At 58.2% G+C, this 22785-nt stretch overlaps 1 protein-coding gene across 1 annotated transcript in view; it reads left to right on the top strand.

Annotated features, from left to right (window-relative positions):
• The window catches only part of CYTH4 (cytohesin 4), a 30451-nt gene extending 7867 nt beyond the window's left edge, over window positions 1-22584 (top strand). The window contains exons 2-13 of the mRNA XM_055329484.1: window positions 181-263; window positions 2332-2396; window positions 3783-3849; window positions 5347-5465; window positions 6610-6690; window positions 8601-8713; window positions 10509-10657; window positions 16313-16424; window positions 17965-18041; window positions 18386-18457; window positions 18984-19138; window positions 20619-22584. Of these exons, the coding sequence (XP_055185459.1) occupies window positions 181-263; window positions 2332-2396; window positions 3783-3849; window positions 5347-5465; window positions 6610-6690; window positions 8601-8713; window positions 10509-10657; window positions 16313-16424; window positions 17965-18041; window positions 18386-18457; window positions 18984-19138; window positions 20619-20691 (1166 nt within the window). The 3' untranslated portion in view covers window positions 20692-22584. The remainder of the gene's footprint in view (window positions 1-180; window positions 264-2331; window positions 2397-3782; window positions 3850-5346; window positions 5466-6609; window positions 6691-8600; window positions 8714-10508; window positions 10658-16312; window positions 16425-17964; window positions 18042-18385; window positions 18458-18983; window positions 19139-20618) is intronic.
• The last annotated feature ends 201 nt before the right edge of the window (window positions 22585-22785 follow it).

The raw sequence follows: 22785 nt of genomic DNA, 5'->3' as shown, positions 1-22785 counted from the left end.
GAAGGCCTCCTGGAGGAGGTGACATCTGGGCTAAAGCCTGGGTGACGAGGGCAAGGAAGCCATGGTTTTCTGGAGGGAAGAGGGCCCTGGGGAAGCAAGGGCTGGCCTGTGTGGCTGGAGCCGAGTGGTGGAGGGGACAGTGGTGAATGGGCCAGTGACGGCAGCTTCTTCTCTCTCCAGACCCAACGGAGCTGAGCAGCGGGGAGACAGAGGAGCTGCAGCGGATCAAGTGGCACCGGAAGCAGCTTCTGGAAGACATCCAGGTGTGTGTACACCCATGTTCATGCTGACATTCCCTCCAAGCACACCCACCCACGCACACACCCTCCCACAGCGCACACACCTCCCCACTCACCCCTGACCCGAGACTGGTCGGACAGGGGGGCCGGACTCCAGCCCGCACCTCAGTCCCGGCCCCCAGGAATGGGGAGACCAGAATCCCAGGGGGGGATTCCCCACTGCCAGGCCCAGCTACCAGGATCTGGAGAGAGCCAGGAGCATGGGGGAGGGAGGAAGGGCAATAGGCGAGGCAGCTACTGTGTGCTGAGCCCCACCCGGTGCTCTATACACTTCACGGCACAGCAGGTTCTACTCCCGTCAGCTCTCATCTCTACGCTGGGCCTTAGTTTCATCCCCCTAAAATTTAAACCATTTCGTCAAGATAACACCAGTATGTGCCAAGCACTTGCCAATGCACCAGTTGCTCAGACGTTTCCTCATCGTATTCTTAGCAACCCCTGAGGCAGGCCGTGGTTCTGTTCCTGGAAATGTGCTGAGCTCAGTCCTACCCCTGGGCCTTTGCATCACACACATGTGTCCACATGTCCACACACACGCAGAACTCAAAATCCCATTGTCTGGGACTCTCCCAAGTTCTCTCTGTGGCACCTCCTTCTCATTACGTCATTGTCAGCTCGAGTGCCACCTCCTAAAGACTGCCCTGACCCACCCCTGGCTGTGGCTAGGACCCCACCCCTACTCCCCACCCCTATATACCTGAGAAAGCAGAAGATACAAAGTCATTCACTCAGCAACTATTTTACTGAGACCTACCATGTGCCAGGCTCTCCTTATACCATAACTCAGATCATTTTATTTCTTTTTTATTTGAGTATAATCGACACACAATGTTCCATTATCTTCAGGTACCACATGGTGATTGGACAAGCCTGTCCCTTACACTGTGCTTGCTCAAGTGTAGCTACTCTGATCTTTTTTGCCCACTCATTTCATTTGCCCATGAGCACCATGATCCCAACCCCACCATGAAAGCTTGGGTTTCTCTTGCCCACCACCATATCCCCAGCTCAATAGTCAGAGCACAGTAGGTGCTCAATTAACACTTGCAAGTGAATCGTGGGGAAGCTGCTCAGTGACTTGGCCAAGATCACATGGACAGATGCTGACTGGGCTCAGGTATCGTCTCCAGGCCCCACGCTGCCCCTGGGGTCCCAGACAAGCCTGGGGATCACTCTCACCCCAGAGATTCCAGTGGAAGATGAGGAAGGGCTGGGTGGGCTTTAGGGGCTCTTGCCAGGTGCTCATGGTGCAGCCTTGAAGAGGAAGCTGGACAGGTGCCCCTCTGCTGTCTGCCCAATGGTCATGGTTGGCGGAATTAGAGGGTCCTCTGCCCCGGAGGTTTAAGGGGCGTGGGGAAGACATGGACTTGGAACGAGGCCTTGGACATGTCACTTCACCACCCTGTACTTCAGTGTCCTCTTCGGGAAATCCCACTGGGATTACAAGGTCCCTGAGAAGGTGGCCTTACTGTCTGACACCCTGGTATACCCATAGCTCCTGCCACAGAGCGAGGACCAAGTCAAGGGCAAGTGACAGAGTAAATGGATGGGGAATGGAAGCCAGAGAGGAGTTGGAGCCTAGTCTGAGGTGGGGAGTTCGAGCCCCTTGGCTGGGGAGGCAGTAGGGAGCCACAGAGGGAGTTGGGAAAGGGTGGGCTCCAAGCTGTGCTTCAGGAAGCTGGCACCTGGTGGAGGAGGGCTTGTCGAGTGGGTTCAGTTAAAGGGCAGACGACCTCACAGCTGCAGAGGGGAAATCGAAGGCTGGAAATAGAGTGGGGCGAAAGGTGGGCCTTGGGGACTACCTCCCCCAAGACAGGAGCCTGCGGAAATTGGGTATAAACAGGCAACAGGTTGGCATGGGATTGTGAGGATAAGAAACATCTGGGAAAGGGATCTACAGGGGTAGGGTCTCTCAGTGGAGTCAGGGGTCATGCCCAGGGGTGGAAGTGGTTGTGAGGGGGTCAGGAATCCCCTTCCACCCCAGCCTCCGTCCCTGACTCTCCTACCCTTCGTGCCCCCTGCCACCCCACAGAAGCTGAAAGATGAGATCGCAGATGTATTTGCCCAGATTGACTGCTTCGAGACCACGGAGGAGAGGTGAGGGGCTAGGCCAAGGGCCCCTGGGAAGCTGCCACACACCAGGAACCAGCATGAGGGAGCAGGGGCCATGCCTGGGCCTGGGGCCCTGGTGAAGTCAGGGGTCCGCCTGGAGGAGGAGGCGGTGGAGACAGGATGGAACAGGGAGGGCCCTAGACTCCACCACGTGGTCTGGCCTGGTCCGCACTTCCAGCAGCCCCCTCTCTTGGGAGACACCTCCTCCCTCAACCCCTCCACACAGAGTCTCTCCCAACCCACCCTGACCCAGACAGTGATCAATTGTCAGCCAGGAGTATCATGAGAACTCAGCCCTGAGGAGGAGGAGGAAGAGCCAAGGCCTCACGGGGACAGAGCCTGGCCCATGGCAAGGCCAAGGCTGGAGCACCTCACCGCCCCCCCTAGGGTGCCATCCACTGCCCCTGCTATGGGGAGAGTCCCACTGGCTCTGTGACCTGGGGTGGGTCCCTGCCCCCCAGTTGGGCCTCAGTTTCCCCACTTGTGGGGCACCTTGGTGGCTTAGTCAGTGAAGCGTCTGCCTTCAGCTCAGGTCATGATCCTAGGATCCAGGAATGGAGCTCCACGTTGGGCTCCCTGCTCAGTGGGGAGTCTGTTTCTCCCTCTCTCTCTGCCCCTCCTCCCCGACTGGTGCTCTCTCGTAGTCTCTCTCTCAAAAAAAGAAAGAGATAACTCTGGTCCCTACGTAATTCCCTAAGGCCCCAGGCACTGACTCCTACATATGTGTCTCAGGAAATCACACCCTGCTCCCACCACCCCCTGGTCTCCAATGCCTCTGGTCACCATTTGAGCCCGACACCCCTCACATGCACGCAGGCAAACATGGGCACGCGCATGGCTGCCCTGCATCTCCAGGTGCCCTGTTCCGGCTCCAGCAACAGTATCACACTTACGCAGCACCTACCACCAAGCTGTTTTGAACTCTTGAACCTCTCAACAATGCTGGGAGGCATGGGATGGTTTCATCCCCATTTTAGAGATGAAAAAACTAAGTCCCCTGAGATAAAGTGATTTGCCTGATGTGGCTCAGCTAACAAAGCAGTGCAGCAGGATTTGCACCAGGAGCCCGGCCCCAGAGCCTGTGCCCTCACCCCCAGCCTCCCTGTAATCCTGCCCCCACTTGGAGCACAGGAGCCCTTTGAATGCTTTCCCTGGTGGGCAGCTCTGGGTTCCCAGGGCCCATGGGAAGAGTCTGATTTAGTAGCTCTGGGAGGGGCCCGGACTCTGCATGTCTCAAGCTCTCTGGGTGCAAGGACCCAACTTGGAGGTTCTTGGGGGAAGCTGGCTCTAGCTGAGAAAAGCATCCTTGGGCATTGAGGGGGAGCCCTGGGGTCCTAGGGGCAGTCCAGACTCACATCTTTGTGTCTGCAGCCGGTTGGCCCAGAAGGAGAAGGAGCTATGCATTGGGCGTAAGAAGTTCAACATGGATCCCATGAAGGTAGGCAGTTGAGGGGGACTCGGGGGTCATGGGGCTGGGGGAGCTGCGTACTGGACCCCTTCACAATGTCCTCCTGTTGCCCTCAACTGACCATTACCCACCTTACAGATGAGGAAACTGAGGCCCAGCCGAGCCCAGTACCCCATCCAGTGTCCACAGCCTGTCATGGCTGAAGGACTGTCACCCCAAAGCATAGCGTGAGGTGGGAGCCAGGAGGACGTGGGCACATTTTGTGAAGCCCACCAACCTGGAGTCTCCTGGCCGAAGCCTCTGCTTCCTCCTTTGTGAGTTGGTCTTTGGACAGTGGGGCCCTGAGATTCTGGGGCTCAGTGCCCCGAAGTGTCTTCCAGCCTCTCTGCTGGGGGCAGCCAGTCTGGGGGCGCGGGCAGGAAGCATGGAGGGTTCAGGGCTTGGCCCCTGCTCGGCCCTCCCTCCCCCACCCAACTAGGTGGCAGCCAGTTCCCTTCCTGCTGGAACAAAGACCAGAGGAAGCCAGAGCTGACACACAGAGGTGGGGTCAGGGCAGCCAAGGGGTCCCTGGAAATTTACTGCTCTGGCTGAGACGGCTGCCTCTTCCTCATCAAGTGACACAGGCTCACAGGGTCACACACCCACGCGCCTTCTGCAGCCTCAAGACCATCACACGGAATACACACCCGCACGCAGGTGGATGTGTGCACATGGGCCACCAGAGCACCGGGAGGGGCCCCCGAGGGGTCCCCAAGACCCTCTGCCAGTCACTGAGAGGCCCCCCACACCCTGCCCCCCTTCTCCCAGCAACGTCTTCCCCGGGTCAAGTGGGACACGAAAGGGCCCTCACTGAAAACCAGAGCCCGACCCCCCAAACTCCCAAAATTAGAAGGACCGATTCTGAGTGCCTGAGCTGGGGAGGAGAGGTGTTAGTGACATCATCAAGTCAGAAAAGCGGTGTCATGTACAAAGGGAAGGAAAGTTGTCACAATGGACACTGTCTCCCTCGGAAAGCTGCCACAATGGACACTGTCTCCCTCCCTCCCCATTGTGGGACCTGGCAATTTCCTCTCCTTTTGATTTAGCTGGGGTTTTTTTTTTTTCTAGTTTTTATACAATGGACATAGATTACTTGTGAGAAAAAAAAAGAAACACTATTTTTAAATAGATGAGTATTAAGGGGACAAAAGAAGTGTCTGAATCATTGACTCTTAAAATTATAAATTCATGGAATCATTGAAGCATATAATCCAAGAGTTCAGACTGAAGGAGACCTGGGGAGCACGTGGCGTGAACCTGGCTCATTGCTGAAATGCTGTCTCTCTTCGCATGCCTCTAGTGGCGGGGAACTCACCACCGTACAAAGGCAGCGTCTACTAAGGAGGGACACAAAGTCTCAGAACAGTCGAGGCCAATGTCAGGATGCCAGGCCCCTGTACCCCACCCACCGCCTGGTCCCCTCCCTCCCTCCCCTCAGGCCAGCTGCTGTGTGGGGGCTGATGGTGGGCTCTGTGCACCCCCCTCCAGGGCATCCAGTACCTCATCGAGCACAAACTGCTGACCCCCGATGTCCAGGAGATCGCCCAGTTCCTGTATAAGGGTGAGGGCCTCAATAAGACAGCCATCGGCACCTACCTGGGGGAGAGGTAAGGTGGGGCATGGCCTCAGGGGGATAGGGATGAGGGTGTGCAGGTGCACACAGGTGAGTGTGTGTGTGTGTGTGTGTGTGTGTGCAGGTAAATGAGGGAGTGAATTATGTTAGGGAAGTCATAACTGTTGGACTTGAGCCGGCTAACTGATCACTCCCTCCACCTCCAAGCCTGGCTTCCTTCCTTTCTTTATTCACCCATTTGTTCAACGAATAAATATTTTTTAGTATCTGTTGTGTGCCAGGCAGTGTCCAATCCCCAGATTTATATTAGTGAACAAGGCAAAAACTCCTGCCCTCAGGGAGAAGCATTCTAGTGAGAAAGACAGATCCCAAACTATGTAATGTATGTTAGAAAATTGTAAGTTCTGTGGAATGCGAATAAAGCAGGGAAGGGAGATGAGAAGCATGGGGAATGGCAGGTCATGGACTGTGACTTTAAAAACTGTGGATAGGAAGGGTCTCATGGAGAAAGTGATGTTGGACGCTTAAAAGAGGTGAGCAGTGAAGACATCTGGGGGAGGAGCATTCCAGACAAAGGGAACAGCAGGTGCAAAGGCCCTGGGGCAGAAACATGCTCAAGGAATAGCAGGCTGGTGAGATTAGAAGAGACCAAGGGAGGGAAGAAGTAGTAGGTGACAAGGTAGGGCCGCATGGGTGGGTTCTGGGCAGAGAAATGGTGAGCAACAACCCCTTTGGCTGTTGAGAGTGGCAGGTGGGCTGCAGGTGACAAGGGGTGAGCTAGTGCAACAGCCCTTCTCCCAGGCCCCCCAGTGAACACATTCCTTCTCCTAAGAGAGCGAGAGATGCAGGTGGCAAAAAAGGATGGAGCTTCCAGATTTGACCTGGGAAGAGGGAAGGAAGAGATAGGAGCAGGCATGGTCGGTCTCTCCGTTTTACAGCTGAGGACACTGGGGCTGGGGGAGGTCCTCCAGGCAGGAAGTGACACAGCGAAGGCTGCTGCAGAGCGGGAGCTCCCCTCGGAGTGAGAATGGGGCTGGCGAGCCATGGGGGCCTGGGGGGTGGGATGATGTGGGATCAGAGGGTGTGAATGGACTGGAAGGTGCTGGATCAGGAAGGAGGACCGGAGGAGGGTCCAGCAAGTTCCCAAGTGCCTATGCCCTCCTTCCTGCCCTCTCCAGGGATCCCTTCAACCTGCAGGTCCTCCAGGCCTTCGTGGACTGCCACGAGTTTGCCAACCTCAACCTCGTGCAGGCCCTCAGGTGAGTGGTCCAGAGAGGAGGAGGCGGCAGCTGGGGAGGAGCAGCCTGGGGGAATGGGGGGATGGGGGGGATCAGGAGAGGAGAGCTGGGCAGGGGGCAGCTGAGAGGGGGGCATCCTGGGGGTAGGGGGGGATCAGGAGAAGAGAGCTGGGCAGGGGGCAGCTGGGAAGGGGGCATCCTGGGGGTAGGGGGGGATCAGGAGAAGAGAGCTGGGCAGGGGGCAGCTGGGAAGGGGGCATCCTGGGGGTAGGGGGGGATCAGGAGAGGAGACCCAGGCAGGGGGCAGCTGGGGAGGCAGGGGGATCAGAAGCCACACAGGTTAGTGGCACAAACACAGCATCAGGAGCCAAAAGGAGGAAGCAAGGAGCAGGAACTCTTGCTGAGCATAGCCACCCCGCGGGCAGAGGTCAGGCGGCTCGTGGGTGTGCCTCCCGGGTGCCCCTCGGGTTATTACATTGCGTCATTATAGCCTAACAAGCGTGCTTGTTACTGCTACTTCTGCCCACCCCACACTCTTGAGCTCAGTGTTTTGTGTATTTTATTAATACAGCATAGTAGGTCTTCCCTTTACTATTACATATTAAACTCTGGAGCCGGACTGCCCGGTTCATATCCCAGCTCTATGACTCACCCCTGGGGCAAGTCTCACACACAAACATACACACACACACACACACACACACACACACACACAAACTCTCTGTCCCTCAGTTTCTTCATCTGTAAAATGGGAATAATAAAAATACCAAATTAGGGGCACCTGGGTAGCACAGTCAGTTGGACATCCAACTCTTGGGTTAAGCCCAGGTCATGATCTCAGGGTCCTGAGATTGAGCCCCACATCGGGCTCTGCACTCAGCAGGGAGTCTGCTTCTCCCTCTCTCTCTGCCTCTCTACCCCATTCATGTTCTTGTTTGTGTGCTCTCTCGCTCTCTCTCGTCAAATAAATAAATAAAAATCTTTTTAAAATAAATGACTAATAATAATAATAGTACAAAATCCATAGGGCTGTAGAACCAAACAGAAAGTACTTAGAATTGGCTTAGCAAGTCTTACTGCTATGGGTCATGCCTGGAAAATCAGCTCCTGAACGGGGGCATTTGACCTGGGCTTTGAAGGATGAATAGGAGTTTGCAAGGCAGAAAAGGAAGAAGCCACCACCATCCAAGCAATGTGGGCTTCCCTCCAATTCCCATTCTCTTTAAGGGAGAGGGGGAGGTGGTTGGGAGTCTCCAATATCCATTCCTTCCTTCTTTTCACTCATTACCAAGCAGCCCATGAGTGCCCTGGGCCGAGATGAGACCCAGCTGGAGATGTGAGGGGAGCAGCACAGACAGTCCTTGCCCTTGAGGAGCTAAGTTTGAAGCTCTGGAAGTGCTTAGGTTTGAAGGACAGGAAGTCCAGGCAGGAGGTGGCACCTGCCCAATGGTCCCCAGTCAAATCCCAGGGCAGACAGAGGCCCCCCTGGACGAGGCAGAGGGGACCACAAAGGGTGCTAGGTCCCAGACGGGCAGAGGGGAGCACACACTCCACTCCTGTAGTTGTTTTGTTTTTTTTTAAGCTTTATTTATTTATTTATTCATGAGAGACACACAGAGAGAGGCAGAGACACAGGCAGAGGAAGAAGCAGACTCCCTGCAGAGACCCCGAATGGGACTCGATCCCAGGACCCCGGGATCACAACCTGAGCCCAAGGCAAACACTCTATCGCTGAGCCACCCAGCTGCCCCACTCCTGCACTTTGAAAGCAAGGGCATCTCCCTGTGAGCCTAGCGACAGCGACAGACTCTCGCATTTAGAGGATAAAGACCAAAGCTCAGAGAGACAGAGCAGCTTCCCTGGGGTCCCTGGACCCCGTGGCCCCGAGATCTGCACCCGCCCCACTTCCCACGGCCCCTTTCCTCCCCCAGACAGTTCCTGTGGAGCTTCCGGCTGCCAGGCGAGGCCCAGAAGATCGACCGGATGATGGAGACGTTTGCCACCCGCTACTGCCTCTGCAACCCAGGCGTCTTCCAGTCCACAGGTGACTGTGTGGGAGGGGACCGAGGGCCACGGGACCCCTCGGGATCTGCAGGCACCATGGCCACCCCCCCCGGGGTCTCCCCACTCTCCACCCCAAGCATCCAGACTGTGGGAGCCCAGACTTCTTCACTGACAAGGCCCTCTGCTGGGTGCTTGTCAGGCAGAGCTGCCTCGGGGCACGGTCCTTGGGAGAGGAGGCAGGAAATAATGCACAGTACCCCCGTCTGAGGGCAGTGATGGGGGGTCGCAGATCCAGGACGGCTTCCTAGAGGCAGTGGAGGCTCACCAGGGTTTTAAAGGATGAATAGGAGTTCTCCAGGAGGTCAAGGTGGAGAAAGGACCTTTCAGGCAGGAGTTTCCATCTGAGCAAAGGCCAGAAGCAGGAAACACTCTGGGCAGGACACCGGGGGCCCAGGGTATAGAGAGACATCAACAAAGATGAGTACCCCAGACCACCACCCGGACCCCAGCAGGGCGGGCAAGAAGTCATCACGGCAGGCTTGTCCTAGCCTCCTCTCTGTACCTGAAGTTACCATGGCAACAATAACAAGCATTGAGCACTACCTGTGTGCCATTCACCTGTGCAAAGGCAGGTCATCCTTGCATCCATTCTGAGGTCAGCGATGTTCTCCTCTCTGCATGTAATACCGACTCAGAGGAGGGACGTGGCTTGTCCATGGCTGTGCGACCGTAGTCGGGTCCTACCTTGTAGTTATAAATAAATTGGGGGTGTGCTTGTCACCATCTGTCACCTCCACTAGCCTAAATACCCCATGGGGTAGGGACCATATCAAATCTATTCACCAACGAAGCCCCAGTCCATGGCACTTCACGGGGACCCAGTAAATATGTGCAGAAAGGACGGAATTTTAAAGCCCCCAGTTTGAATCACATTCTAACGACATGATGTTTGCGACCTCGGGCATGTAACGGGACCTTCTTGTGCTCCAGTTTCCTGCTCTGTAAGATGGGGTTAGTCACAAGGTCTCAGGGCGGCTGGGGAGCTCAGCCTAGCGCAGGCACCAGCCACTGTTAGATTGTTCCAGTGGGTATCACTGTTTTCAGAGGTAGGATCGTCGGTGTTCTAGGGCGTGAAGATACTTCAAGCTCAACCTAATAATGTCACAGATGGAGAAGCTGAGGAGGTCAGGTACTTTCCCAAGGGCCACCAGACAGTTGGGGACGCAGCTGGACCTGGCTGGCTCGGGACCCGAGGCCTAAAAATGCCCCCAGAGGAGCAATCCCCCCACCAAGTGCTCAACCCAGGCTCATCCCTCCCTGGGTGAGGTCTGAAGACTGGAAGGGGGGGAGCGGGGGGGGGAGCTCCGCCACACTGGCGAGATTGCCAAGCAGCATGTGACTAAGCCTTGAACAGTGTAGCCAACAATAAATGTCCTCCGAGTTTTGAGGAGGCAGAGAACAGAGTGGGCAGGGAGGCTGGGAGGGCTGGGGAGAGGCTGGAGCTGGAGCAGGAAGGGGAGGGTTGACATGGGGAGCAAAGGGAAGGGGCCTGCGTGCCTGGCAGGGGGCCCCACCACCACCCTGGCAGGAGCCAAAGTGCAGGCGGGGAAGGCGTGGGAGGGGCTCAGGAGCGTGGCAGGTGGCAGACCAGGTCTGTTTAGAGCAGGGAGGCCTGTGACACTGGGGAGGAGGCTGGGCCTCGAACACCCAGCTAGGACAGCACAGACCCCTTTGGGGCGTTGAGACAGGTGAGGCTTGGCCCCTGGAAGTGGGGTCAGGGCAGAGAAGGGGACAGTGACCAGGGCCAGGACTGTGACCGCTGTCCCGTCTCACAGACACCTGCTACGTCCTGTCCTTCTCCATCATCATGCTGAACACCAGCCTCCACAACCCCAATGTCCGGGACAGGCCACCCTTCGAGCGCTTCGTGTCCATGAACCGAGGCATCAATGACGGTGGTGATCTGCCCGAAGAGCAGCTTCGGGTAAGAGGGGCACAGCCACACCCGCCTGGTCCCAGGATCCGGGAGGGGCCCATCCTTAGCTGGACAGCCGAGAGGGGCTCCTCTGAGGTGGAGCACCCAGGTCGGCAGCCATCTCCAGACGGGCTACCACAAGGGGTTGGTCCCCAGAGGGGTGTTCCCGGTGGCCCTCATCGTAGTCCACCCAGGAGGTCCTCTCCGCCTTCACCCTTTGGGGGGACTCTGGGCACCCATCATTCGCACCTTCCAGAAGGGGTGCTTCACCCAACTCAGGTATACTGCTTGGAATCCCAGGTTCTTACACCCCGTCAGCATGTCAGAGGTGAAAGTCCTCAGGGTCTGCTAAAAGCCTTCCCTCCTTCAGAGAGGGGGAAACTGAGGCCTTCCACAAGGCAGCTCGTGAGCCAAGCAGAACACACACCTCCCATCTCTTCCTCAAACAGCCCCCACTGCTGCCACACTGCACTAGGCCGTGTGCCGGTGAGGGGTACCCTGGGATGAGTCAACCATGGGCCCTGTCCAGGCCGAGCTCAGGGTCTGGCGGGAAGATGATACACATGTGAGTTATAGCCCTGTGTGATTCATGTGGTGCTAGCTAGAGAACATAGCTACAGAGACGCAGAGGGCACTACTATCAATCTCCTCGGGGCAGAGAAGGGTGCCATCCTGGAAGACTTCACAGAGGAGGTGACTTTTGAACCGGGCCTTGAAGGTTGAATGGGAGTTTTCACAGAGTGAAACAGAGAAAGAACATTCCAGAAGGGGGGAAATAGCCAGAACCCAGGCCTCGCCTGGCTGGAAAAGGAGAAGCATCCAGAGTGGCTGGCTGAGGTTGTGGGGTGTGTGGCCAGGGACAGGGGGCACAGTGGAGCCGGAGCATCCAGGGCTTCCAATGACAGCCTCAGGAGCTTGCATGGTTAACCATGGGCAACACGGAGCTAGGAACAGTTTTGCAAACACAGGAGTGAGATTCAGAGCCTGGTGCAGCAGAAATGAACTGACAGCTGCGCCAGAGGAGGGGAGGAGAAGGAGGGAACCCCACCCTCCCGGCTGAGCACCCTGCGAGGTCTGCGGGAAGCCTGGGTCTGGAAGGACTCGGTGTCCCCCCTCCATGCTTGAGAACTGCCACGCCCTCAGCCCACCACCCTCCTTGGTCCCCAGAGGGGAAAGTTTATCATGGGGTGGGGGGAACCACAACACCGAATGAAGGCTTGAGAGCTGGTTAGAGCTCGAGTCAAATCCTGTCTCCCCTCCCTCCCCCCACCTTTGCCAGCCCGTGACCTTGAGGAATGACTCACCCACCTCTCCAAGCCACCATTCTCTCAACCAGGATAATGACGCCTGCGTCACGGAGCTGCCGGGAGCAGCAATTTGTAAAAATGTAAAGGGCATAGCCCATGCCAGGGACAGAGCACTGGCTCCAAATGGTGGCTTATGTCACTATGAAGAATAATTAATAATAATTTTAAAACCCTGGCGCTTAGTAAAATGCCCCAAATCTAAAATGCACTGGGGAGTCGGTAACTCATCTCATATGGTGCTGGTGGCAGGAGGCTGTCCTGGTCTGGCAGGTAATGAGTTAATGACACAACAACATTTGGGGCTCAGCACTCCCCCGCCCCCCCAGCCCTGGGCACCTCCCTCCCAAGGGTTTTTTCCTATTCAAGCCTTTTGTTAGTAACAATGCACTACATTTGTACAGAGCTTGTAACTTTCTAGGGCTTTAGGGTCTAGAATCTCAATTTAGCCTCACACTCTGCCTGGGAGGTCTGGGAAGGGTTTATTATCCTAGCGGGCAGCCGGGCAGCCGGAGAAGCAGGCGCAGAGGTGGGGGGAGAAGGGACAGAGCGTGGGAGTCACAGCCACATCCAAGTCCTGGCTTGCCCCCTCTCTGGTTGCGCGCCTTCTAGTAAGTGGCTTGACCTCTGAGCTCCCAGCTCTTAGGACTGGTGTAGAACCGTAAGGCGTTGAGCAAAATGCCTGTGTCATTAGAGTGACTAATTAATCCAGAAGCTTCCCAAGGGGCAAAGAGAACCACACAAGCCTGGTCCTTGCTGTTTAGGGCTTTTCCTGCAGAAGTCTGGGGCGGGGGGCGGGATGCCCCGGTGCTGTGTGGAATGGGGGGCACCTGCCAGCCTTCTCTCAGGGCCTCACCTTCCCTGTTTGTAAAGCAAGAACTCACCTTTACGCAGCTCCAGGTATTCAAAGTGGGCCTCTCTGTGGCAGGATTCCCTGTGCTGGCCCTGGAGCTGGGGCCCTGCCGAGGATCATAATGCTTTCAAGTGGGAGGGGGGCGCTGCAGGAGGCAGGGGGCGGCGGGCTGAGCCCCCTCCCCAGGCTGTCCTAATAGGGATGAGGCCCAATGCCTGAGAGACTCAGGGCCAAGGTATGCGGTGTGGACTCACAGGATGGGAGATCGCATCCCGGCTCGGCCCTTTCTGGCTGTGTGACCGTGAGCATGAGCCTCGGTTTCTTCACCTGCCAAGGGGGCAGGTGCCGCCGCCCTTGGGCAGCTCTCCTGAGAAGCAGAGGTAATGCGCTCAAGCTCCTGACGCTCGGCAGATGGCAGGGGCCCAAGAAACACCAAGAAGGGAACCACTCCCCTGCCCGGAAAGGGAGCTCCCGGTGGAAGAGGGAAAGAGGGGGAGGCCAAGAAGTGGGGCTCTCTGGCATCTGGTGTTACAGGTGGAGAAACTGAGGCTCAGGCAGGGGAAAAGTCTCCCAGGTCAGGGCATCTTCTGCTGCGAGCAGTCCTGGACCTCCTGGGTCCTTGTCCAAACGTCTCCATCAGCACTGACCACGTCCCGGGCCCAGCTGTGGCACTCCGTGTTCTCACTAAGTCCTCCTGACCCCCTTAAGCAGTGGGTACCAATCCCAGTTTCCAGCAAAGAAAACTGACCTCCAAGAGCGGTAGCTGGCCAGGGGTCTCATAGTTTGTGAGGACACTGGATTCGAACCCATGTCTGTCTGACTCCAGGGCCCTTCCTCCTGCAGAGACCAGAAGGCAAGGTTTTGTGATGGAGGACTTGGCCATGTATCCCAGCTACCCGTTGCTTTCTGGCCAAAGGAATCGCAACTCACGTAATGGGAAAGATCAGGGATCCATTTGGCTTCAGATCTTTGGGCTTCAGGCTCAGCTAGATCCAGGTGCTCAGTGAAGTCAGGACTCAATCTAGTGTCTCCAGCTCTCAGCAACCTTCTCCTCAACAGACTGTCTTCAAATTGCAGCAGAGATGGTCCAGGCAGCTTAGCAGCTAAAACTAAAGTCCCAGAATTAAGGCGTATTGGCTGGCTTGGGTCACATGTCCTCCCTGCACCAGTCACTGTGGCCAGCAGGAGGAAATGTCCTGCTTGGCCAGGTGGGAGTCGTTCCCTCATTCCTGGAGCCTGGGGGAAAGGCAGTAGGTGCCAACCCCCCCCCCCCCGAAACCTGGACAGAGAGTGTCGGGCTGAGTCGTCCCCAGAGAAGGGGGCGGAGGGGGTTGCGGTGCAGCGAGAGAGCCGGATACAAGACCAGCAGAACCGTTGGAAGGTGGCCTTGTCTTTCTGATCACAGTGCACCCAGCCAGGCTTGGTGGCCGCCCCACCGCCCGCCCGCAGGGGTGTTTACCTGCGGGGGAGGGCTGGCGTTTACAAGGGCAGGAACAGAGCCCAGACGTTTCCTTTGCGGAGGGGGTGAGGGGCAGAATGTGCGAGCTGATCGGCTCCCGGCACCCGCAGAAGTTGCCAGGGGGCCCCTTGTGGGTACCATGGAGGATGAGGCCGCCCCCCACCCCTGTCTGCCGCCCTGCTTGCCTCCTGGGCCTCCCAAATGTTTGTCTGCGCTGACAGCTTTGCTGACAAGGCCTTTCTGCCTCTGGCCTTTGTTCGACAGGCCAGCACATCTCGGGCCTTCCCAGAGCCCAGCTGGGCCTGGGCAGGAGGGGCAACAGGGCTTCCCAGATGCGCTAGAGGTGCAGGGGCTCCCCCAAAAGAGCAAGCGGTCCCTGCTGCTGCCTACACCCACCCCAGAACAGCCAGGCTGAGCCAGGGACTCTGAGGTTGGGCAGAACACACCTCCCTCAGGCCCAAGAAAACCTGCTTGTGGTGGAATTGTAACCAACCCCCCATGCCCTGAGCTATCAGGTCAGAAAAGGCCTTTAAAAGCCAGCAAACACCATTTCCAAAACTTTGGGGGAATCAAACCGTGCTTGTGAAATTGTTCATTTAAAATCTCAAGGAAACCATCTGAACAGCATTATACACAAATGCAACAGAAGGAAATGATTTAATTATCTTCGAGATGGAGATCCAGCATTGGTTTTAATAAACAGAAACAGTTTGGAATGTTTTTCCAAACACTTGGAAATATGGGCAGGTTTGGCCATAGAACACAGGATCCCATGGCAGGGGGTTCAGCACATGCAGGGATGATCTGCTGCAGACATCCACAACTCAGCCACGGGGAGGTCTCAGCCCTGGCTTGTGTACCTCTGGTGACGAGGAAGTCATTACCACACCAGGTTGCTCCATCCATATTCCAGCAGCTCTAACTGCTAGAAGGTCCTGCATGGAGAACTGAAATCTATTTTCTGGGAACTCTCCCCCTGCGAGCACCATCCACCCAGCAAAGGTCCCCCTTGCCCTTGAGAGCCAAGTGCGGCATCCATCCCACCTTGAGTCTTTTCCTTGGGCCGGGCCTCTCGACATGGGCAGTCAATCCCCACCTCCTTAGTCGCTCCTCTGTGTCCTCCTCCCTGAGGTACACCTGGAAGTCTCTAGGTGACTGCAAGGAGGCAAAAGGGGGCTCCACCCCTCATGGATGTTACCTAAGGAGGCCCTAACCCTGGCTGCTATGACCCAGTGCGTGTGTGTATGTGTGTGTCTGAGCGTTTATGTGTGCACACACACAGGTGAACATGTGGGGGTCTAGAGGTCCTAGGTGAGCATCCTTGCCTGCAACACTCTAGACACAGGGGTGACTGTCTCTGACTCCCTCATCTGACCTCTAAGAGCAGTGCTGGGGGGTGGGTGAAGGCAAGAGCTGTACTCCTCCCTCCTCTTTACCTTCCCCTGGACTTAGGGCACAGAGGGGCTCTGACCCCTGCATAGTCTGTTTAGTGGGCTGCCCCCCACCCAGAACTCTGAGGGATCAGCACCTTTCTGCTGTTAAGGACCAGCATCTCAGATAGGTTGAGGCACATGCCCAGGGTCACACAGCCATCAAGTGACTAAGCCGCGAGTTTAACCTAGAGAGCCTGACACCCAAGCTCTTGTGACATGCCACTGGCTGGAATTCCAGCAACAGGGGTGGGGGTGGGGTGTCAGGGGGACAAGGAAGGGGGTAGGATGGGCATCAACCACCTGGTCCTAAGGAGTTGCTAGTCTGTTTTAGGCCAGGCCCTGGGGGAGTCCTGGGGCTTGTGACACCCAGGCCTGCCCTAGGGGAGCACCCTGCCCAGTGGGGGAGAGCCACCCCAGCAAGCGGACATACAGACAATGCCAATGCCTCCTCCACTCACCGTGCTCTGGCCACAGAGCTGGGGAGCCTGGCCTGCGGAGGGCCTGGAGGTGCAGACCAGCAGCCCGGGGAAAGCAGGTAGCGTTGCCACACAGGCCCAGGCTCCCAACTGGGATGGATGTCACAGCCGGGCCTTTCCCTCCCTTCTCTGAGGACAGAACCTCTTCGACAGCATCAAGAGTGAACCCTTCTCCATCCCGGAGGATGACGGCAATGACCTCACTCACACCTTCTTCAACCCCGACCGCGAGGGCTGGCTGCTGAAACTGGGTGAGGCGCACACGGGCACGCACGAGGGCACGAGGCAGACACACTCAGACACCCATGCACGCCCGGGACACATGCACACGGGGACATGCGGCCTCAGGGGTGGAGCCGGGTAACCCCCCGCTGTCCTGACCCCAGTGCAGCCATCTGCCTGCCCCATCCCTCCATCTGTCTGTCCTGCGGGGGAAGGGGACAGTGTGGGAGGGGAGGACAAGCAGGAAGAGGAGCTGAGAGGCTGACGGGCCTTCAACCACAGCTCTGTCTCTTCCTGGAAGGTTTCTGAGGAAGCCAGGCCCAGAGAGGTTGGGGTGCCCGTCTGAGCCCACACAGCCAACAAGTGGGTGGGCAGAGGGTTGGGTGTCCCTGCAGGATGGGGGAGGGAGTGGGACAGGATGTGGTTCCGGGGAGCTTCCCTTCAGCATGATGATGGTTGGGGAGGGCCTCCAGCCTGCAGAGAGGAGCCTGGTGGGGGCTGGGGTGCCGGGCTGGCTGCAGAATCAGCAGGGGAGCTGCAGGCCTGCCTGCCCTGCCCAAGCACACTCCTGGGTGCCTCCCCTGCAGAGCCAGCCCAGCCAGGGACTGGGGCGTTGGGAGGCAGGTAAGGACAAGGACAGATACCTCGTGCTGGAGCAAAGACCTGGGCTGGGGGTGCCCGCTTGAGCCCACCACGTCCCCATGGCCCCTCTGAGCCCTCCATGTCCTCATGCCCCGCTGAGCCCTCCCTGTCCCCGTGCCACCCCAAGCCCTCCACACCCCCATGCCCCTGGAGCCCTCCACATCTCTGTGCCCGTATCCCAGTCTGACCCTTGCGTGGACCACTCAGCCTCCTTTTTTGCCCTCTGGACCATTCTCAGCCCCAGGGAAGCTCTGAGTCACGGATCCCAGCTCCTCCACACATGTGCCAGGGGTCAGGTTCCTCAGCTTCGGTTTCCACAGCTGTGAAATGGGGATCACAGTCCCTGGGGGGGGGGGGGGTTCAGTGTGTGTCACAGCAGCCGAGCACCCAGGCTCAAGAGCTGGGACACCAGGCTCAAATCTGAGCTCTGCTGAAGGGCCATGCACAGACAATGGTACCTCCCTATGCCTCGGGCTCTTCATCTGTAAAATGGGGTTAATAACAGTCCCCTCCTCATAAGCAGTTCTAGGGATTAATAAGCAAACATTTTCTAAAAACGTCTAGAATGTTGCCTGTCAGGCAAAAGATGAAATGCTTTGCACAGTGCCAGTGGGGAAGTAGGCCAAGGGATGAACTGAGGGGGAAGGATGGCAGGAAAGCACAGGGAATGGGCGGCCACTGGTCCTGGGGCCTGATTGCCAAGGAGCCTTGAATGCCAGGTCAAGTGGCCAGGGGAGGCCTGGGGTGATGGGTGCCACCAGGATGTTTGAGTGACCAAGGGACGGATCTGGGGGGAAGTGTAGTGGGCTAGGGGTCGGGAGGCTTGAGAGGAGGGGGCAGAGGAAGGCTCTCCAGGCCCTGCTCTCCTGGGAGGAAGTGCCGGTGGCCCAGGGAGAAGTCTGCTGACTGTGCCGATGGCTCCTGCAGGCGGCCGCGTGAAGACGTGGAAGCGCCGCTGGTTCATCCTGACCGACAACTGTCTCTACTACTTTGAGTTCACAACTGTGAGCAAGGGGTCCTCCCCAGCCCCGCCCCCTCCCGGACTCCCACCAAGCAGTCCACTAACAGAGCTTGGGGCCCCTTCGAGATCATTCAGCCCCTCTCTGCACCCATTTCACAGAGGGGAAGACTGTGCGGCAGAGAGCAGGAGGGGCAGGGCCACGCTTGCAGCCTGGCCCAGTGACTCCCAGACCCGAGCCGTGCCCTGCTCCCTACCCCCCACCAGGGCTGGACAGAGTCTGGGACGATTCGTGCACTCCTCTGTGGGTTTGGGGGGCCCTTCGAGTTCACTCCCTGCCCTGGGTCTCAAGGCTGCATTTGCTGATCCTATCCCCCTCCACTGCTGCAGGACAAGGAGCCCCGGGGGATCATACCCCTGGAGAACCTCTCTGTGCAGAAGGTGGCCGACCCCAAGAAGCCAGTAGGTGGCACAGCGGGGTCCTGAGAGCCGAGAGGCGGTGGGGGAGGTGGGAGGGAAATTTCTGAAATGGGGTGGGAGGAGAGGGCAGCTGGCCTGGGCCCTCCAGGAGGTCCTCCACCGGGCTGGGGGTCGCCTCCGTCTCCCTCCTGAGGCCATGGACCCTGGGGGCGGGTCACTGTCATCAAAGGGGCGCAATCTCATGGTCTCTCAGAACCTGCCTCTGACACTGGTGAATGACCTTGAGTAAGTCTCTGCCTCTTTCTGAGCCTCAGTTTCCCCGGCCATCAGCCGGGGGTCTTAGGGGAATGGTGGACTTCGGAGGAGCCTTGCACATAGGAAGCCCTCAGTGTGAGGAAGAGCAGCTCCTGCCCCTTTGCCAGCCGGGGAAGCAGGCCCGGGGTGGGGTGGGTCTTGCTGTTTGTCCGAGCCCCAAGGGGCTGATAGTCACTGAACCCCCAGCAAAGCGCAGCCCCGCCGCCCCCTCCTCCCACCCCTGCCCGGCCCTCACCCCTCCGCCTCCCCACAGTTCTGCCTGGAGCTCTACAACCCCAGCTGCCGGGGCCAGAAGATCAAGGCCTGCAAGACGGACGGTGAGGGCAAGGTGGTGGAGGGCAAGCACGAGTCTTACCGAATCTCTGCCGCCAGTGCCGAGGAGCGCGACCAGTGGATCGAGGCCATACGGTAGGGGCTGCCGGGGCCTCCTGGCCCTTCTGGAGGCCTCTGCTTCTCTCTGGGCCTTGTCTCCTCCTCTGTAAAAGGGGCTAAATCTAGAATCTCCCCCTCGTTTCTGGAATGCAAATCCCTCCTGCCCATATGGTGTAAATACCTCCTCTGGTGCCAGCCCCTGGCCAGGCCCCGCGGGGGACACGAGAAGGTGAGGCCCCAAGGTCATGGGCTGGCCAGAGGATCCCGAGAGATGTTGCATATAAAGCTCTTTGCCTGGTGGTAAGTGCCCGTGAATGGCACACTCATTAGCACCAGGATCCAAAGGGGCCCTGGAAAGACCTAGTAGAGATGGAGGGAAGGACTTTCTAGGGGCGAGGACCAGGACTGGCAAAGACAAGAGGGCAGGTGAGCATGTGGCCTCCCTGGACAGCACCCCAGAGGCCTGGGCTTTGCCTCTGGGCATTGCGGGGGTGGGGAGGGCGGGGGGGAGGGGGTTGCAGCTGGCTCTGCAGGGATCGGGCAGTGGGAGACCAGGCCCCCAAGGATAGCAAGGACTCTGCCACCATGGCAGCTAGTGTGGGTTTCTCCTGGGGGCACTGGGGAGACTGGTAAACAGTAGCGGTGTGGCCAGGTGAGGAAGGCCACGGTGTCGGGACAGATTTGGGGGTTCAGAGATGGGCAGTGGAGGGGCAGATGGAAGGGAGCCAGGTGAGGGGCAGGAGCAATGTGGAGACATGGGTGACGGTGGGTCCTGTCAGCCAGAGGAAGCCACCGGAGTGGTCACTGGGCCAGGGGCTGTGTCCTAGGGACTTGCGGGGTCTTTCCCATCCAGCCTGGCAGGAGTCCTGTGAAGCTGCCAGGCCAAACCCACCCTTAGCTCCATTTCACAGACGAGGCCCTGAGCCCCCCACGGGAGGGACTTGCCCCACCACACAGCCGGTGGGGGCAGAGCCAGACCCACAAGGGGGTCTGCTGGCTCCACCGGGGCTCTTTCCACCTCCTCCCAGGATTCTTTTTTTTTTTTTTAAGATTTTATTTATTTATTCATGAGAGACACAGAGAGAGACAGAGACACAGGCAGAGGGAGAAGCAGGCTCCCTGCTGGGAGCGGGATGTGAGACTCCATCCCCGGACTCTGGGATCACAGCCTGGGCTGAAAGCTGACGCTCAACCACTGAGCCCCCCAGGCAACCCTCCTCCCGGGATTCGGAAGAGGGGTCCACAGAACTTTGGGGGCAGAGTTCTGAAGGCTCTCAGCCTCACCCTCTCCCCCCGCCTGTGGGACTTTGGGCAGGGCTGACTCACCGCAGCCTGGCCCTTGGTGGGGCCATCTGGCCTTTCTCCTGCAGCAGGGCAGGTCGTCCCTTCCCTGGGAGACCCACACCCCTATTCGAGCCCTGGGAGCTGAGGACCGCCCCCCACCCCACCCCACCCCACCCCCACCCCCTTGGCAGCCAGCCCAGCCCTGCAATCTTTTCACCTGCTCTCATTTCAGAGCCAGCATCACCCGTGTCCCCTTCTATGACCTGGTCTCTGCTCGGAAGAAGAAGATTGCCAGCAAGCACTGAGCTTCCTGGAGGTGGTGGCCAGGGGCGGGGCCTCACGGGAAGCCTACCACCTGTGGTCCCGGGAGACACATGTCCCACCCCAGGGCACCCTTTCCTGGGTCACAGACATCACCCCCGTCCCCATTACTTTAAGCTAACAGGAGCGTGGCAGGGGCGGCAGGGTTCCAGAGGGTGGGTGGGAAACCCCGAGGGCTCAGAGGTGGCACTCGGATCCCCTGGCACTGGGCACCCAGGCACCACTAGGAAAGGCCCCCACTCCCTGCCCCGAGTCACTGCAGCAAGGAGCAAGGGAAACAGCCGAATAGGAACCAGCTCCAGCACCCAGCACCCTGTCCTGCATTTGGGCCTCAGTTTCCCCTTCTGTTAAACATCTCCTATACCTGAAATGCTGTGGGCCATTGAGGCAGGAGGGGCCATGGGGATCCTGAGTGCTTCCTGCCCTTGGCCATGGTGATGCCTCTTCCTTCTGCTCAGGGGGTTCTCAGCCAGCCCCTCCCCTGTTTGCAGCAGGGGCTTAGCCCTCCCTGCCTGAGGGACACGCACAGCTCAGACCCATGGACGGAACCGCTGGCAGACGCCAGGAGCCCAGTGCCCGTGGTCTTGGTCGCAGCTGGTCTCCAACTTGATGTGTGCCTGCTGCCAGGTCACAATCTTCTGGTTCTTGGAAAACTGTGGGGTTGGGATAGAAATGTCCTGGTCCCTTCCGTGTCCCCCCTGTCCCCAGCAACGGCAGATCCCAGTGCTGCCCAAGTCGTCCCCTCCCTCCTCACGGGCCACTTCCTGTTGGAAGTGGATCCACCCAAGAAGCTTCTGGCAGGAGGTGTTTGAGCTTGTGGACTGATCACCGGGAGGGGCTTGCACCCAAGGCTGCAGGGAAGCCAGGATCAGAGTGGGCTCCAGTCGCAAGGATGTCCATTTTGGAGGAAGAGCAAGAGGAACTCTTGAAGAAAGGGGAACATCCCAGACACATGTTCATGCGGGACTGGTGGTATGGCCAGGAAGCCCAGAAAATAGAGCTTCATGAACTGTGGTTACCGGGAGGGCTGCCTGGAGGCAGCGCCCATGCCACAGAGCGACATAGGAGCTTGTGGCAGAGTCTCAGCCATAGCCTCCGGGCTGAGCGCTGACTGGGGGTCCTGTGGAGGTGAGGGGCTGCCCCAGCCAGGACCCGGCATCCTGAGACCCGCAGTAGGGCCGTTGAGAGTTGAGCTGACTTCCCAGCAGGCAGCTCTGCCTCCAGGGTGGCCCCAACCAGGAGGAAGACGCCTTGAACAGGCGCCTTCCCAGAAGCCCTTCTTCCCCCGTTGTACAGGCCCTGCGGGAGTCCCTGCAGGGTGGTTCCCCAGCAGGAAAGCAGGATACGTGATTGCCTCTGCCCCAGCGCCAGCCCGTGGGCGAGCCAGAGCAAGGTGGATTCCCCAGGGCACGGGAGGCGAGCTCTCCTCCCCTCCACCCCCACTGACACTCACACACCTTTCATGGAGTCCGGGTAGAGTAGCTGTCTTTCAAGTGGTGAGATCCCCGTCGCTGGAGGTGTGCGAGTGCCTGGTAAGGACATGGTGCTGAAGAGGGCCCGGGTTGGGCATCTGCAGGGGGCCTTGGAGGACATTTGAGGACTTCTGCAGACCCCACGTCAGCCTGGGAACTGAGGGCCACGTCTGCCACCGCCTCTGGCCCCTGAAAGGGCAGCCAGGGGCCACGGAAGGAGCACTGGGCTGAGGGTCATGGGCTCCAGAGTCCTCTCCTGTTCCTGGCATAGGCTGGCTGGGTGGCCTCAGCCTCCCCGTTCCCGCCCTGGTCCTCAGCTGCCTCCCCCATCATTGAGAGGGTGGAAGCAGTTATTTTCCAGGCATAGCACCTGTTCTTGGAATCACTCAGAAAAGAGAATAAAGCTCATGATTCATGTCACCAGTGGGGTCTGTCCTCTCTGTGACCATATCTCCCATCCTTGACCCCACCCCACTCATCCTCATTTCTTTCCCAGATGAAGGCTGGAAGGCCAGACAGGAAAGTGTGGGTCTTCGGAGGGCCCTGGGCCCTCATCCTCAGGGCTCCAGGGCTGTCACCCCAGACAGATGTCCCCAGAGGCTGCAT

This window comes from Nyctereutes procyonoides, unplaced genomic scaffold (assembly GCF_905146905.1).
Source record: "Nyctereutes procyonoides isolate TBG_1078 unplaced genomic scaffold, NYPRO_anot_genome, whole genome shotgun sequence".
NCBI classification, from domain to species: domain Eukaryota; kingdom Metazoa; phylum Chordata; class Mammalia; order Carnivora; family Canidae; genus Nyctereutes; species Nyctereutes procyonoides.
This window is presented reverse-complemented; position numbering and strand designations above follow the sequence as displayed.